The following is a 14,068-nucleotide window of genomic DNA, read 5'->3' on the forward strand; positions in this document are numbered from 1 at the left end:
GTATCCAGTAACCAATTATTGTTTTTCTTCTTTGTAGCAAAATGAAGAGCCTTTATTTAATATTACTATTACGAAACTCACGGATTTGAGAAAGAAGGAGGTGGATGACAAATTTATTGTTTGCCTGAGCAAAGTGTCCAAACACTTCCCACCCTTAATGGATCGGTGAGATTAACATTTTTCATCATATGTATTAAAGGCTTAATGCTATTTCTGTTAATAATGTCTGTCTTTATATTCCACAGATTTGTAAATCCTGTATTTTATTTGCTGCCAAAGCTGCATGGCATTTTGAAGACACACTGCCTTGAATGTGTGCTGAGTCGTGCTGATGTCATCCCTGAAATATACCTGCACCTGAAGACCAAAGGCCTCTCACAGATCATGAGCCACAAGTCTGTTAATACTGCAGGAGTTCATTTCATTTACTTGTTATTTCGGGTTTTATGCCTGTGATTGTAAATCTTCACATCACATGCTGTGTCTTTCAGAGATGAAGGCAGGCAGCGGGTTTGTCTGGATATCATACATAAGATCCTGGCATGTCTGAAACCCCAAGAGCTGAAGGAGATTTTGGGAGCCGTCACAGCATTTGTGTCTCACCCTTCTCCTGTCTGCAGAGAGAGAATGTATGACATCCTGATGTGGATCCAGGACAACTACAGGTGACTGACTCTACAAACCTCCTCTTATTCAGTCCTGTTTTACTCCTTTTCATCATTCATCATCACAAAAAAAAAAAAGACTTTTGTTGTTCATTTCCTCTCTCTAATGTGTTTCTACTGATTTTGTGCTGTTCTCTCAGTCTCCCAGATTGTTCTTAGTTTTTTATTTTGTTGTCTTTTACATTTCATATTTCATTACAAATTAAATGTACACTACCATTCAAATATTTGGGGTCGGTAAGATTTCTGTTACCAAGCTTGCATTCATTTGAATACAAATACAGTAAAAACAATAATTTGTGAAATATTACAATTATGTAATTTATTCATGTGATGGCAAGGCTGAATTGTTAGCAGTCATTACTTCAGTGTCACATGATCCTTCAGAAATCCTTCTAATATGCTGATCTTGTGCTCGACAAACATTTGTTTTTATTATCAGTGTTGAAAACAGTTGTGCTGATTAATAATTTTGGAAACCATGATAATTAATTTTGTAACCATGTAAAAGATCTATAAATGCATCTGTGCTGAATAAATGTTTTTTTTTTTTTTTTTAATATTACTGAGAGTGACCCCAAACATTTGAACAGTAGTGTACATATAATCATGATGTGTTTGCAGTGACTCTGAGAGCATGGAAGACAGCACCTCTGTTGAAGTGCTCAGTGCAGCTAGAGAAACTCTCCTCCAGGGGCTGACAGATGACAACTACGGCTTACAGTAAGCAGACTAGTTACCTGCTTTGATCATTTTAATTTCACTTTGATTTTTTACAATTTTAAATAAAAGCATTAGCATTTGTGAATTTGAAGCTTCTCACAAATCAATCTCAACACATGACCCTAAATTAATTTCTCACATTCCTATGTGATTTCTCTTTAGGCTTTATGTGCGTAATTTCTGGAGTCACGAGAGCCGCTTACCTCCAGACACACTGGAGCGCATGCTTGTGGTGCTGAAGTCACTGTATTCGTCCCGCATTGAAGAACAGTTCCTCAGTCTGGCCACTGATCTGCTTCTCGAGATGACCAGTCGCAGCCCTGACTACTCACGCAACATGTTTGAATTCCCACTCTCTGAGTGCAAGTTTCAGGTAAAAACTGTTGTTTATTACAGCATTGAAAAAATCCTATCTACATGCTGTTTATTTTCCCTTTAAATCATACCTAGTATTTGATTCATTTAAATGCAAGTTGTTTTTCCAAGACCATAATTTCAATGCTTTCTGTTCTATTCATGTATTCCAGGACTATGCCATTGACTCTAATTGGCGTTTGCGGAGTACGGTCCTCACACCAATGTTTATGGAGACCCAAGCCACCCTGGGTTCTGGCACTCAGGGTTCAGAGGCCGCAGGAAGCCAGGCAGCCACAATGAGAGGTCAGATCAGGGCCACACAGACGTCCCTGGAATTCTCTCAGACTCTGGCTCCTGGTGCAGGTACCTCATGAAATCTAAAATGGACTTCAGTTCTTTCACACATGTAGTATTGTTCAGTTGATTTTGTAACAGCCAGCTCAGATTTGTCTGAAAAATGTGAGGAGAAATTTATTGAAGGTTGACTAATGACATTTCAGGTATCTTTCGGTGTAATAATAAACATCTGTTTTTTCAGGACGCCGTTCAGCATATAACTGGTTAACCGGGAGTAATGTGGACACACTGGCTGATTATTCCCTTTCATCTGATACTTTATCATCACTCCTGGTATTTGAGAAAAAGAGATCAGAACGGCCCCAAGCTGCCTGGAGAGCCGTGGGTGCAGGGTTTGGCTCTAAACGCCTGACCTCTGCCAGTGACGAAACAGACAGTCGGAGTGCAGGTGAGACACCTAAAAAATATATTTGATTTAAAATGGATTCCTGACAATTCGCCATTAAAGGTTAGCATCAAGCACTTCCACAGTGAAACTCTGTTGGTTGGTTTTCACACAGCTGAGCGGGAGCGGCGTGCAGACATTCTGAGGCTCAGGAAGAGATTTCTAAAGGATAAAGAGAAGGAGAGGATCATATTCGCCAAGAAAGAAATTCAGTCCCAAAGAACTGAAAGGGTAGGTCATCTTTCATAGATTGGCATTTGCATTATCATTTATGATGTTTTTCATAACATTTTTGTCTGTGTTCTACAGGAAAGAAGAGCAGATTTGAAAATCCGTCAGGATGCTCAGGTCACGCTGTACCGCAGCTATAGAGTTGGAGATCTTCCTGATATTCAGATTCAATACAGCAGCCTCATCGCCCCGCTACAGGCTCTTGCACAGGTTCACTGTGATTCAGGATCATTTTCACCACATGTTTGAAAGTAATTTCCTATATGTAAACAAATTTATAACAGTCAGTTCTTGTTTAAATTTGATTTACAGAGGGATGCCACATTGGCGAAGCAGCTGTTCAGCTCACTGTTTGCTGGAGTGCTGGTTGAAATGGAGGGATCCAAGTCTAGTAAAGAAACAACTTCCATTCTTAAGGATTTAGTGCAGACCCTGAACACCTTCCTCAACATGAGCACTGTCTACTTCCCTCCATTCATTTCTTGTGTGCAGGTGTGTACACACAGTGCAGCGATAAGTGTTTATAAGCTAATGAGGCAATAGACAGCAAGGAAAGGGTTAAACGGAGTTATTGTTTGCTTAGTCTCATGCAGAAATTTGAACTCATTTGAAAGTCTTTAAATAGGATTATTAAGCTTGTTAATTGTATTACTAATTGCAAGTACATTTTATACATTACAGGACATGAGTTATCATCATAAGGCCCTTCTTGGTGTTGAGCCGGCTCTCGTCAGTGCCAGCTGTCTCGCCAGTCTGCAGCAGCCCATGGGCATCCTGTTACTGGAGGAGAGTTTGCTTCATGGCACTGGAACGCCAGAGGAACCTCCTTCAAAACGAGCACGGGGCAAACGAGAGCTGCCACCTGACACAGAAAGATGGATCCACCTTGCCAAGTAAGATCAAACTCCCTCAGAAATGTCTGAAGTGCTCACGGTTTATCATGCCACATCCTCAACAGTTCTTAACTGATTTATATTCCTCTGTAGACTTTACAGGTCTTTGGGAGATTATGATGTGGTCAGAGGAATCTTTAGTGGCAAGATTGGCACAAAGTCAGTAACATTCACAGCCTTGCAAGCAGAGGCAAAGAGTGATTATGCTGAAGCTGTGAAGCTCTACAATGAGGTACATATGTGTGTTTCAAACACAATATGGGAACATAAATGAGTACCTTGTTTTCCTCTGAAATGATTTTGTGCAGCAGTAGTAGCTACACACTCTTGTCAGTGTCTTCCTTTCTCCCTTTTATGACAGGTGGCAACTAGTGCAATACTGGATAAATACCATATGGTTATCGTCAATATTGCTATTTTGGAACACAACTATTAACTTCTAATTTATGAATATTTGATATTTATACAGTGCTAGTTGTTGTTTTTTTTTTCTTTTTTTTTTCTGCATGTCAGAACATGTATATGATGTATATATTTCTGTCAATAAAAATACATTTTCAAAGAAAAAAAAATTATATATATATATATATATATATATATATATATATAGGGCTGTTTAACTGACTTTTATAGCTGACCTAATTGTAATGGGCTGTTTTGATTCAGGCACTGAACAAAGAAGACTGGAATGATGGAGAACCCACAAACACAGAGAAAGATTTCTGGGAAATTGCTGCGCTGGAGGCCTATAATCACCTGACAGAGTGGAAATCTCTGCAGTATTGTGCCACGGTCAACATTGACGAAAACTCACCAGTCAAACTAGAAAATATGTGGACAGAGCCGTTTTATGTGGTACTATAAGTAATTTTGAGCGGTTTCAATTTTGGATATTTTGCCATGAATCATCAGATTTATCTGGAATCACACCCATGATCAAATACTATCTTATCCTACAGTAATTGCTTATGTTTTTTCTCTAATAGGAAACATACCTGCAGTACATGATGCGTAGTATGTTGAAGCAGTTGCAGCTGGGGGAGAGATCTCAGGATCTGCTCAGCTTTGTTGATGCTGCTATGAAGAAAGAAGAGCACAAGATCATCATGGAGACCCATTACAGTCAGGAGCTGAGTCTACTGTACATCCTGCAAGAGGACTATGACAGGGCCAAATACTATGCCAACAGCTGCATGCAAGTCTTCATGCAGGTCAGTTTTGATAAAAACCAACAAATCAATTAGTTGTTTCACAGCAAGTATGTATTTTTAGATGGGGTGTTACATAGGCATGCAGACAGACACAAACACAGATTTCTATTTGTCTATTTCTCATTGAATAGTTTGAGATCTGACCTGGAGGAATGGAGGGCTTCTCAAATATCAATTAAATAACAAATATTGTTAGAAATGCAAATACCTGATTTTTTCCCCCAAATAACTTGGTTTTATGTAGAACTACTCAAGTATTGACCCACTGCTGAACCGCAGCCGTCTGACAGTGCTACAGTCTGTCCAAGCTCTGACAGAGATCCAAGACTTCCTGAATTATATCTCAGGAGAGGGTGAGTAATTATGCAATTATGCAAAAATAGTAAATTATGCAAAATTAGAAACTAGCCCTAAGTACATGTAGTTAATTAATATTGCTTGGAACTTATTTGTGTAATTACATGGTAACTGCATCACCTTAAAGTGTAACTGTATCTGTTCTTAGTCTCAGTGAATTCTCTGAAGTTCATGATCAGACGGTGGACCAGCCGCTATCCAGATGCTAAACTGGACCCCATGAATGTTTGGGATGATATAATCACATCTCGGTGAGTCTGGTAATTTACAACACCTTACTGGGAATATAGATTTCTTGTTACTGTTATAGTGAATAAATGGTTCACCTTGAGATGTCTGTAATGTTATAAAGCTTAATTGTGGAGAAAATGTCCCATCCTTGCTTTCATTTTTGTTTTTTGTTTTTTTTAGTTGTTTCTTCTTGGATAAGATTCTGGAGAGGCTGACTTCCACCCCTGAAAACAGCATGGAGGTGGATGGTGCAGAGCAGGCGAGTGGAGAGGAACTTGGAGCGCTGGTGAAGAACTGCAAGTTCAACATGAAACTACAAATGGCAGATAGTGCATGGAAACAGGTGCTCAGGGTTTACAAATATCAGTGTTGGTGCCTAGTCACCATCCCTTAAGATTATATTTTTGTGTTTAAACCACAGAAACAGAAGGATTAGGAACAAGCTGAATGTAACGTGTTAAAATTATTTGACAGAATAATTTTCCGGTGGCGTCCAAGCTGTTGAAGGAACTTCACCGTGATGCAAAGACGGATGATGCCTGGTTGGTCCGCTGGGTCCACAGCTTCAGCCGTTTCTCTCACAGAAGAAGTGCTGGCCTTGGATCTGCTGAAAAGATTAATGTTTTGCTCAAGACTGTTCCACTTCTGAGTATGAATGATCCCCTCTTCTCATTTTCACATCATTTCAACCCCTGAACCAGACTTACTTTTCAAGTTTTGAATTTTTGCTGAAAACAAGTTTAAGTTACCAGTGTAATACCAGTGTAATACCAGTGTAATACCAGTGTACTGAGCGATTTTCATGGTAGACACATTACTTTATTTTACAGTTGACGTTGGGAGACAAAGTGAAGGCTCATCTGCTCGAATGATTTGTGACCAAAAGATCCTTCTGGGCACCACCTATGACCTCATGGCCAGAGCTGCGGATCGCAGTCCTTCTGCTGTGGAGACTCTCGGGGAAGATAAAGTAGAGAAGATTCTCCAACTGTCAGGGGCCTCATCCATCACCCAGGTAATGAGTTATTAAGGTGTAGCTTTTTGGGATATGTTTATTGAAACCGCAGATTAGGTAATTGCTATTGTAAAATTGGTGATGTTTCAAATAAGCTGATACAGAGATGTTTAGCTTTGCATTTAAGCTGCATAATTTTAATGTCCTCAGTATGAAAAAAGCCAGAAACGGCACAATGTTGCAAATACACTAAAGTTCAAAAGTTTGTGGTTGATCTTTTTTGGGGGGGTTTTGGAGGAAGAAGTCGAAATAATATTATTACTATTTAAAATAAACGTTTCTTTTTGAATATATATTATGTCATTTTTTTTTTATTTACTCCGGTTTACTCCATTACTCCAGTCTTTAGTATCACATGAACATGTTTATGCTTAATGTTTTTGTGGAAACTGTGATACTTGTTTTCAAGATATTTAAATGAATAGAAAGTTCCAAATAATATTTTAACATTCAAATGTCCTTACTGAATAAAATTTATAAAAAAAAATATGTATATTACTGATCCCAAACTTTTGCACTGTAGTGTACATGTTTGCACCTCTTTAACTGGGCAAAAACACATGCAATCTCTGATATCAAGGTTAGATTCTTACAGTTTGTAAACAAATTATTAATTATTAGTACATACAGATTTATTAAAAAGCTGTTTTGATAATCATGGGTGTTATTTTTCTGCTCAGGTGGTGGAACGTCTGCAGATGCAGGCTCTGGAGATGTTGCGAAGTGCTGCACGCAAGGCAGAAGAGGAAGAGCAGTCTTTCAGCCAGCAGCATGTGAACACTCATGGTATTGTGGAGGCCTACATGACCTTGGTCAACTTCTGTGACCAAAGACTAAGAGAGAGTGAACAGAAAGAAGGTGAGGCAACTGTGCACCAGTGCAGTGCCCAACTGTTCTCATAATTCTAATAGAAAGTTGAAACGAATGTAGAGCACCCTGTGAGTAGGGCTGGGCGATAAATCGATTTTATCGATTAACTCGAATGTGTAGTTTACGTCGATTTGTTTGAATAAAAATCGGTTCTCTCTTTAACATCTGCCGATGCTCCCGTAGTCCCGAATGGGCTCAGCCCTCCCCCCACGTGTTTGCCATATTAGAGTTTAGGTAGGGTTTCGTGATCCCCCTGCAATCCGCCGCATCCCAACGTGTTCGCAAAGAAAATGACGTGTACTGCGGAATGCGGATCCCTTAAATTACTCATTGCGCGGTTCACGAGACTCATGCGGCTCGCCAAGCTTTAATTTGTGGCTCGCATGGCAGTAAATAATACGATGATATGAGCAATACAGGGATTTCATAAAAACATTAAAAAAAACAAGCAGGGATATAACATAACCCATAAAAAATCTCACACCGTGTCTACACCGGACGCGAGCGTCACGGTACGATCAGGGCTTTATGATTTCAGCGATGTGGAAAACGCAGACGGAATCTGGTTATAAAAACAGAATTTAGTGTATAACGCGGACTGTCATTGAATTTGTCTAAGTTTGGATGAATAAATCAAAAGTAGGTCATTACACTTAAATCAAATCGCGATATGAACTAGTATCTGTAAATGTTAAGCTGCAAAAATACCATTTAAATATGAATCCTGCGTGTCTCGTTATGAATGAATGCACAGACGCGCCGTTTCGTTTACTACAGGCATACAGTGTTTTCAGCGTCTGCCTTCTTGCCAAATGAGGTCATAAATACAACAGTCAGTGTCTGCTCTATTACAAATATATACAAATTTTATTTATTTTTTTTTTTTTTAAATACCCAAAACAGCGGGATTACAAGATGGAAATATAGACTAGAAAGATATTTAAACTTGCTCCGCCCTTACGTCCATGACATTGACTGGCTGCGAGAATAAATACAAGATGGGAGGAAAATGTATATTTATTTTCCTGCAGTTTTATCATTGGGTGATCATCATACTGTATATAAAATTGCGGGAATCAGGGAGTCGCTATTATGCATTGCAACTGCTTTTGAATGCACGATTGCTTTTTAGTTTCACTTTCACTTTCGAGATTGGCGATGGCATGTCCGTGTTTATACTATGGAGCAGCAGTATTTACCACACATTTTACAAGATATCTAATAGCGAGTCTATATTTGTCAGTTTTGCTCATGATCTGCAAATCATTCCTCATTGTCCTGAGTCATCTCTACTTACTCTGTTTATATGGTAAGTGAAATTGTATGTACTGTAATGTAACTGTAACAGGCAACCGTTAGCAATAGTTATTAGTTTTCCGTGCCTTTCTAAATACAGATTCAGGCTTTGGGCACACCCCCTAACCCCCACAATGTCATAGTCCATCATTTATCAGAACTACCTCCTATCTACTGAATAGCAAGATGTTAAACTTGTGTTTAAAGAAAACTTATCAAAAAGGGTCACAATTTTATGTTTTATGTTACATTTTCACTGTTTACAATGGCAGGGCCTGCCATCTTGTCTCTTTGGCTTGTTTTTTCTGATTGCACTTTAACCCCAAGGGGGAAATCCAGAACAAATCCCAGAAAGGAAAATCAAAACAAAATAAAGTTAAAACTTGTTTTGAACAATTTCTTTGTCATCTGCAGATTGATTTTAAGTGGGGTGGGGTGGGGTGGGGTGTTTGTTTTTTTTGGCCATATCGCCCAGCCCTACCCGTGAGTGTCTTGCAGGATTTATGTCTTTTTGTGATTCAGTGCATCCAAGTATTGCATTGCAGGTGAAGTTGATATGCTTATAACAACACTTTTGATGTTTGATTCTAGCAATCAGTTCTAAATTGCAGTCCTTGCCTGGACATGTAGTGAAGATGATGCTGAAGGCATTGAAGCTCAACTCGGATGAGGCCAGGCTCAAATTTCCTCGTCTACTGCAGCTAGTTGAGCTCTACCCCGCAGAAACCCTGGACATGATGGTCAGAGAGGTGGGAGAAGATCATTTGCTTTGATTTTAGGGCTCAGGTACAGTACAGTCAGCCAATCATTATAGCAAAATAAAGTCTTGATGCAAAGTGGAAATCAGAGTGTCCGGAAGCGCTGAAGTTACTTAAATCAATATTTAGAGATTAGATATTTTAGAAGAAAAGCTAAATCTGAAGGTACAAGGCCACCATAAATAACTCTATATATATATATATATATATATATATATTAAATCAATAAGCCCCAAGAAACTGTGGCTTACAGTGAATTTATAACAGCTAAGGGGCGTTGTTACGCATGATGCGAAGCGGAGTTACCCCCTTAGCTGTTATACATTCACTGTAAACCACGGCTTCACGGGGCTTATTGCTTTTATAAAACGGTTATTCCATATACTTAGTAAGGTTTCACTAAATAAAACAGAGCAAATAAGTGTAATGATATTAATAAAAACAGTATTCTTCCACCAAACAAGGTAGTTCCTCAGAAACAGTTACCAAGCAACACACAAAGGTGTAGGTTTGTAGTGTAATTTACAACGGCTTCGAACGTGGCTCAACCAATCAGAATCAAGGACCGGAACTATCAGTTTTATAAATATATTTTAATTCTTACATTTAGAGAAGTTAAAGAATTTGCATGACTCCTTTATCCTTTATCTTCTTCATGAAGTATTAATTTTTCGCATGTTGTTTTTGTCCTGATAGGTTGTTAGTGTGCCTTGCTGGATGCTGATTGGCTGGATCAGTCAAATGATGGCTCTGCTTGACAAGCCACAGGCGACAGCAGTTCAGCATATAATAGAGGAGATCGCAGAGTGCTATCCACAAGCCCTCATCTATCCATACATGATCAGCAGTGAGAACTACACCTTTGAGGAGTCTGCAAGTGGTCAGAGGAACCGGGAGTTTGTTGAAAAGTAAGTAAAGTTCTGTGAGGCTTTGTAAGTGGCTTTGACCTTCCTGATACTGACAAAGTGTTGTTTGTGTTCCAGGCTGAAGTCATTACTGGATAAAGGTGGCGTCGTCCAAGAATTTGTAGATGCCCTTCAGCAGCTTACTAACCCTGAAATGCTTTTCAAGGTACAAATTTCATTTTTTTCCTCAAAGATCCATTGGTTGAGCCAGTTTTGAGATGCCAGACCCATTCAACCTGCTTAAACAGATTGCAGTTTCAGTATGTGCTGCTACTGGCACAGTAATTATATGCTACATTTAACTTACTGAGACATAACATTTTTATGGCGCTATTGTGGTAGTCTTGATTCTCAAGTAATGGTTTGGCAGGATTGGTGGGATGAGGTGAAGAATCAACTGGACAAACCAGACATGGACAAAAAGAAAATGAAGCAGCTTTATGAGGAAATGGCTGGAATGCTTGGTGATTCAAAGTCTCCAGGATTTGGATCTTTCAGAAGGAAATTCATTCAGGTTCACAACTTACAATGCTTATACTTAGGGGTGCACGATTTATCGAAATAAAACCATAATGAGATTAGTCAGGCCTCTGCTGGTTTCTCTGTGTTTCTTACATAGATACATTTTATGTCCTTGTTGCAGAAATACTGTAAAGAAATAGAGAAGCTGCTTGGTGCTGGTGGGTCCAAGTTGTATGAAAAGCGAAAAGATAAGGAGTTCCTTCAGCAGGTGGACCGCCTGGCTTTGTCAATGAAAAATTCCCAAAAGGAACCAGGAAACATGAAGGAATATTCACCCTGGCTCAGCAGCTTCAAAACAGAAACACTCAAAAACGAACTGGAGGTACCAGGTTAGTTCAAAACTTTTTTTTTTTTTTGCAAATAATGTCACTTCGTTAAAGTTCTGCATTTAGTGTAAGTGTTTGTCTTTTTCTCTGGCTCTGGTTTTCTACAGGTCAATATGATGGCCAATCAAAGCCTTTGCCAGAATATCATGCAAAAATCACAGGTTTTGATGAAAGGGTACGAGAAATAACGTTCTTATTATTAGATGTCATTTTGAGATGATTATTTCAGTGTGTAACAGTTCATCTTCCCAAACTTAGGTAAAGGTTATGACATCTATTCGTCGGCCGAAGCGCATCATCATACGAGGAGATGACGAGCGGGATTATCCGTTCCTAGTGAAGGGTGGCGAGGACCTGCGGCAGGACCAGCGCATCGAGCAGCTCTTTGGCGTGATGAACATGATTCTCAGTCAGGACGCTGCCTGTTCTCAGCAGAGCCTGGCACTCCGAATTTACCAGGTCATTCCCATCACCAGCAGGTACTTGGATGGGCTTCTCATGACTCAATTTGTTTGCTGGCCTGTCTTTAACTGGTCCTACAGGGTCTTTAATGTATGCTGACATTTACAGGATCGGCCTGATTGAGTGGATGGAGAACACCTGCACCCTGAAAGACTTCCTCTCCAGCAGAAGGACTGAACAGGAGCAGAGGACAATCACGAAGTGAATATTCCTTACTTATTCCAGCAAATAAAACACATCGTCATGCTTTCATACCCTGCACTGAGTGAATCGAGCGTTACTTGGTTTAATGTATTTTAGGCCCAATGAGTCCTATGATGACTGGATCAGTAAAGTTGCTGGGAAGGTGGATGGCATTAGACGATATGCTGAACTGTACAAGTAAGTCATCACTTCGTTTTAACATTTATCATGGGTCAGTGACTCAGCATTCTACAATGGCTTTAGAGCATGTATAAATTGACCTTGTATAAATAATATTAATACTTCTTAATGCATTTACATTTGATTCACTGCAGGAAAGCAAAACGTGTGGACACTGTGAACAACTTTAGGAGAATTGAGCAGATGGTGCCTGATGACTTGTTAAAGTATGGCAGCATTTCACTTATTTCGCGTTATACATTACAGTATTTCATTTCAATTCTACTGTTGATCATATAGTAATTTATTGCTCTTTGTCCTAATTCTAAAAGGAATTAATAATGGCATGAATGCTCGTTTTCAGACGTGCTTTTGTAAGGATGAGTACCACACCTGAAGCCTTCCTTTCGCTGAGGTCCCATTTCAGCTGCTCTCATGCTGTGCTCTGCATCAGTCATTGGATTCTGGGCATTGGTGATCGGCATCTCTCTAACTTCATGATTAACACAGAGACTGGCGGTATGATCGGCATTGACTTTGGTCATGCATTTGGATCAGCCACTCAGGTGGGCTTTTTGTCTAGTATTGATTAGTTTGATTGACAGTTCAATGATTTTGTAAGGAGACAAGTACTGGTACAAAGAGCTACTGTACCAATTTAGAGATGCAAGATTGATTAACAGCTTGACTTGATGTTTGATTAAGAGTTGAGAACAATAACTTGTGTTACTTGTTACATGTAGTTCCTCCCAGTGCCTGAAATGATGCCATTTAGGCTGACACGACAGTTTATAAACTTGATGCGACCCATGGCAGAGTCTGGTCTCATCCAGAGTGTGATGGTACATTCACTGCGAGCCTTCAGAGATGACCCAGACCTGCTTCTCAACACCATGGATGTCTTTGTGAAGGAGCCTTCACTTGACTGGAAGGTAGAAGAACTCAGTCGAAGCATATAAACAGAAATTAATTGCTTGCTTTCCTTATTGTCACATATAGGTAGCCCTCAATTTAATCATCAAAGTGATCTGCTTCCAATTTTTTTTAGTTTCACACCTAAGAGTTAAGGTCTATAAAAAGCTTAGACATTGAGTCATTATCAGAGAGACAGGCTAACTAAATTGCGAAAGACAATAGCTCTGTTCCTCATGTTACAGAACTTTGAGCTGAAGCAGCTGAAGAAAGGAGGTACCTGGACAGAGAGTGTGAACACCAAAGAAATAAACTGGTTCCCTCTACAGAAGGTCAACTTTGCTCGCAGGAAACTAGAGGGAGCCAATCCCTCGGTTATAACAAGGTAGATCCAACCACAGATTCTGGCAAATAAACATGACCATTTTAATATTTACATTGGCAGCATATCATGATAATGTTCTCTTGCATTAAATGAATACATTTTTCTTCCTAATTCTTGTGAAGTAATAGTTTTAAAAATAGTTTTGTTTTATGGCCTAATAATAATAATAATTGTAAAAAAACTTTCCAGAATTTTTCCAGAAAGACTTTTCTAACCATGTCGACTTGTTAATGTTCTAGTGAGGAGCTTTGTCTTGGATTTGAGAAGAACCCCGAGTATAAGGGAATGTTGGTTGTTGCTCGAGGCGAAAAAGAGCACAACACACGAGCTCGACACAATGAGAAGGACCTGAGTGTTGAAGACCAGGTAGACTGCCTGCTCGATCAGGCAACTGACCCCAACATACTGGGTAGGGTGTGGATAGGCTGGGAACCATGGATTTGAACCAAATAGTGGGTAACAAAGTATTGAAATACAAGGTTTTTGTATCATTCTAAATGTGGTAAACCCTTTTTCATAGTGTGAAGACGGATTTCAGAACAACTACTGTCATATGCTTTTATAGTAATGTTTAGCTGTACTACAGAATTTAACGAGATTACACTAAACAGACCCCATGTTGATGAAGGAAACACTGTTGAACACAGTTGTCATATTCTCTTGCACTGCTCTGAAGGAAACCAGTCATCAAATAAAGCATATATACATGCCAACATTGTCAAAGCCAAAGTGATCTATTATGAAAGGGTGAGACTTCATCCTCTCCACTTTTTTATTTTTTGACACATCAGCCCTTATTAATCACTGGTGTAAAAATGATGGTGCTGGGAGTGTGAACTAGTGT

At 39.3% G+C, this 14,068-nt stretch overlaps 1 protein-coding gene across 1 annotated transcript in view; it reads left to right on the forward strand.

Moving 5' to 3' along the window:
• prkdc (protein kinase, DNA-activated, catalytic subunit) overlaps nucleotides 1–14,008 on the forward strand; it is a 31,887-nt gene extending 17,879 nt beyond the window's left edge. The window contains 34 exon segments of the mRNA XM_058780935.1: nucleotides 38–165; nucleotides 246–395; nucleotides 492–665; nucleotides 1,290–1,388; nucleotides 1,551–1,761; nucleotides 1,916–2,108; nucleotides 2,284–2,490; nucleotides 2,603–2,718; nucleotides 2,797–2,928; nucleotides 3,031–3,210; nucleotides 3,400–3,611; nucleotides 3,705–3,843; nucleotides 4,278–4,466; nucleotides 4,598–4,822; nucleotides 5,067–5,175; nucleotides 5,328–5,430; nucleotides 5,591–5,753; nucleotides 5,885–6,059; nucleotides 6,241–6,425; nucleotides 7,106–7,283; nucleotides 9,183–9,340; nucleotides 10,046–10,257; nucleotides 10,333–10,420; nucleotides 10,625–10,768; nucleotides 10,898–11,105; nucleotides 11,210–11,277; nucleotides 11,361–11,581; nucleotides 11,673–11,765; nucleotides 11,865–11,945; nucleotides 12,083–12,154; nucleotides 12,292–12,493; nucleotides 12,671–12,859; nucleotides 13,085–13,224; nucleotides 13,464–14,008. Of these exon segments, the coding sequence (XP_058636918.1) occupies nucleotides 38–165; nucleotides 246–395; nucleotides 492–665; nucleotides 1,290–1,388; nucleotides 1,551–1,761; nucleotides 1,916–2,108; nucleotides 2,284–2,490; nucleotides 2,603–2,718; nucleotides 2,797–2,928; nucleotides 3,031–3,210; nucleotides 3,400–3,611; nucleotides 3,705–3,843; nucleotides 4,278–4,466; nucleotides 4,598–4,822; nucleotides 5,067–5,175; nucleotides 5,328–5,430; nucleotides 5,591–5,753; nucleotides 5,885–6,059; nucleotides 6,241–6,425; nucleotides 7,106–7,283; nucleotides 9,183–9,340; nucleotides 10,046–10,257; nucleotides 10,333–10,420; nucleotides 10,625–10,768; nucleotides 10,898–11,105; nucleotides 11,210–11,277; nucleotides 11,361–11,581; nucleotides 11,673–11,765; nucleotides 11,865–11,945; nucleotides 12,083–12,154; nucleotides 12,292–12,493; nucleotides 12,671–12,859; nucleotides 13,085–13,224; nucleotides 13,464–13,668 (5,349 nt within the window). The 3' untranslated portion in view covers nucleotides 13,669–14,008.
• Nucleotides 14,009–14,068: the final 60 nt, after the last annotated feature.

This window comes from Onychostoma macrolepis, chromosome 07, assembly GCF_012432095.1.
Source record: "Onychostoma macrolepis isolate SWU-2019 chromosome 07, ASM1243209v1, whole genome shotgun sequence".
Taxonomy (NCBI): Eukaryota; Metazoa; Chordata; class Actinopteri; order Cypriniformes; family Cyprinidae; genus Onychostoma; species Onychostoma macrolepis.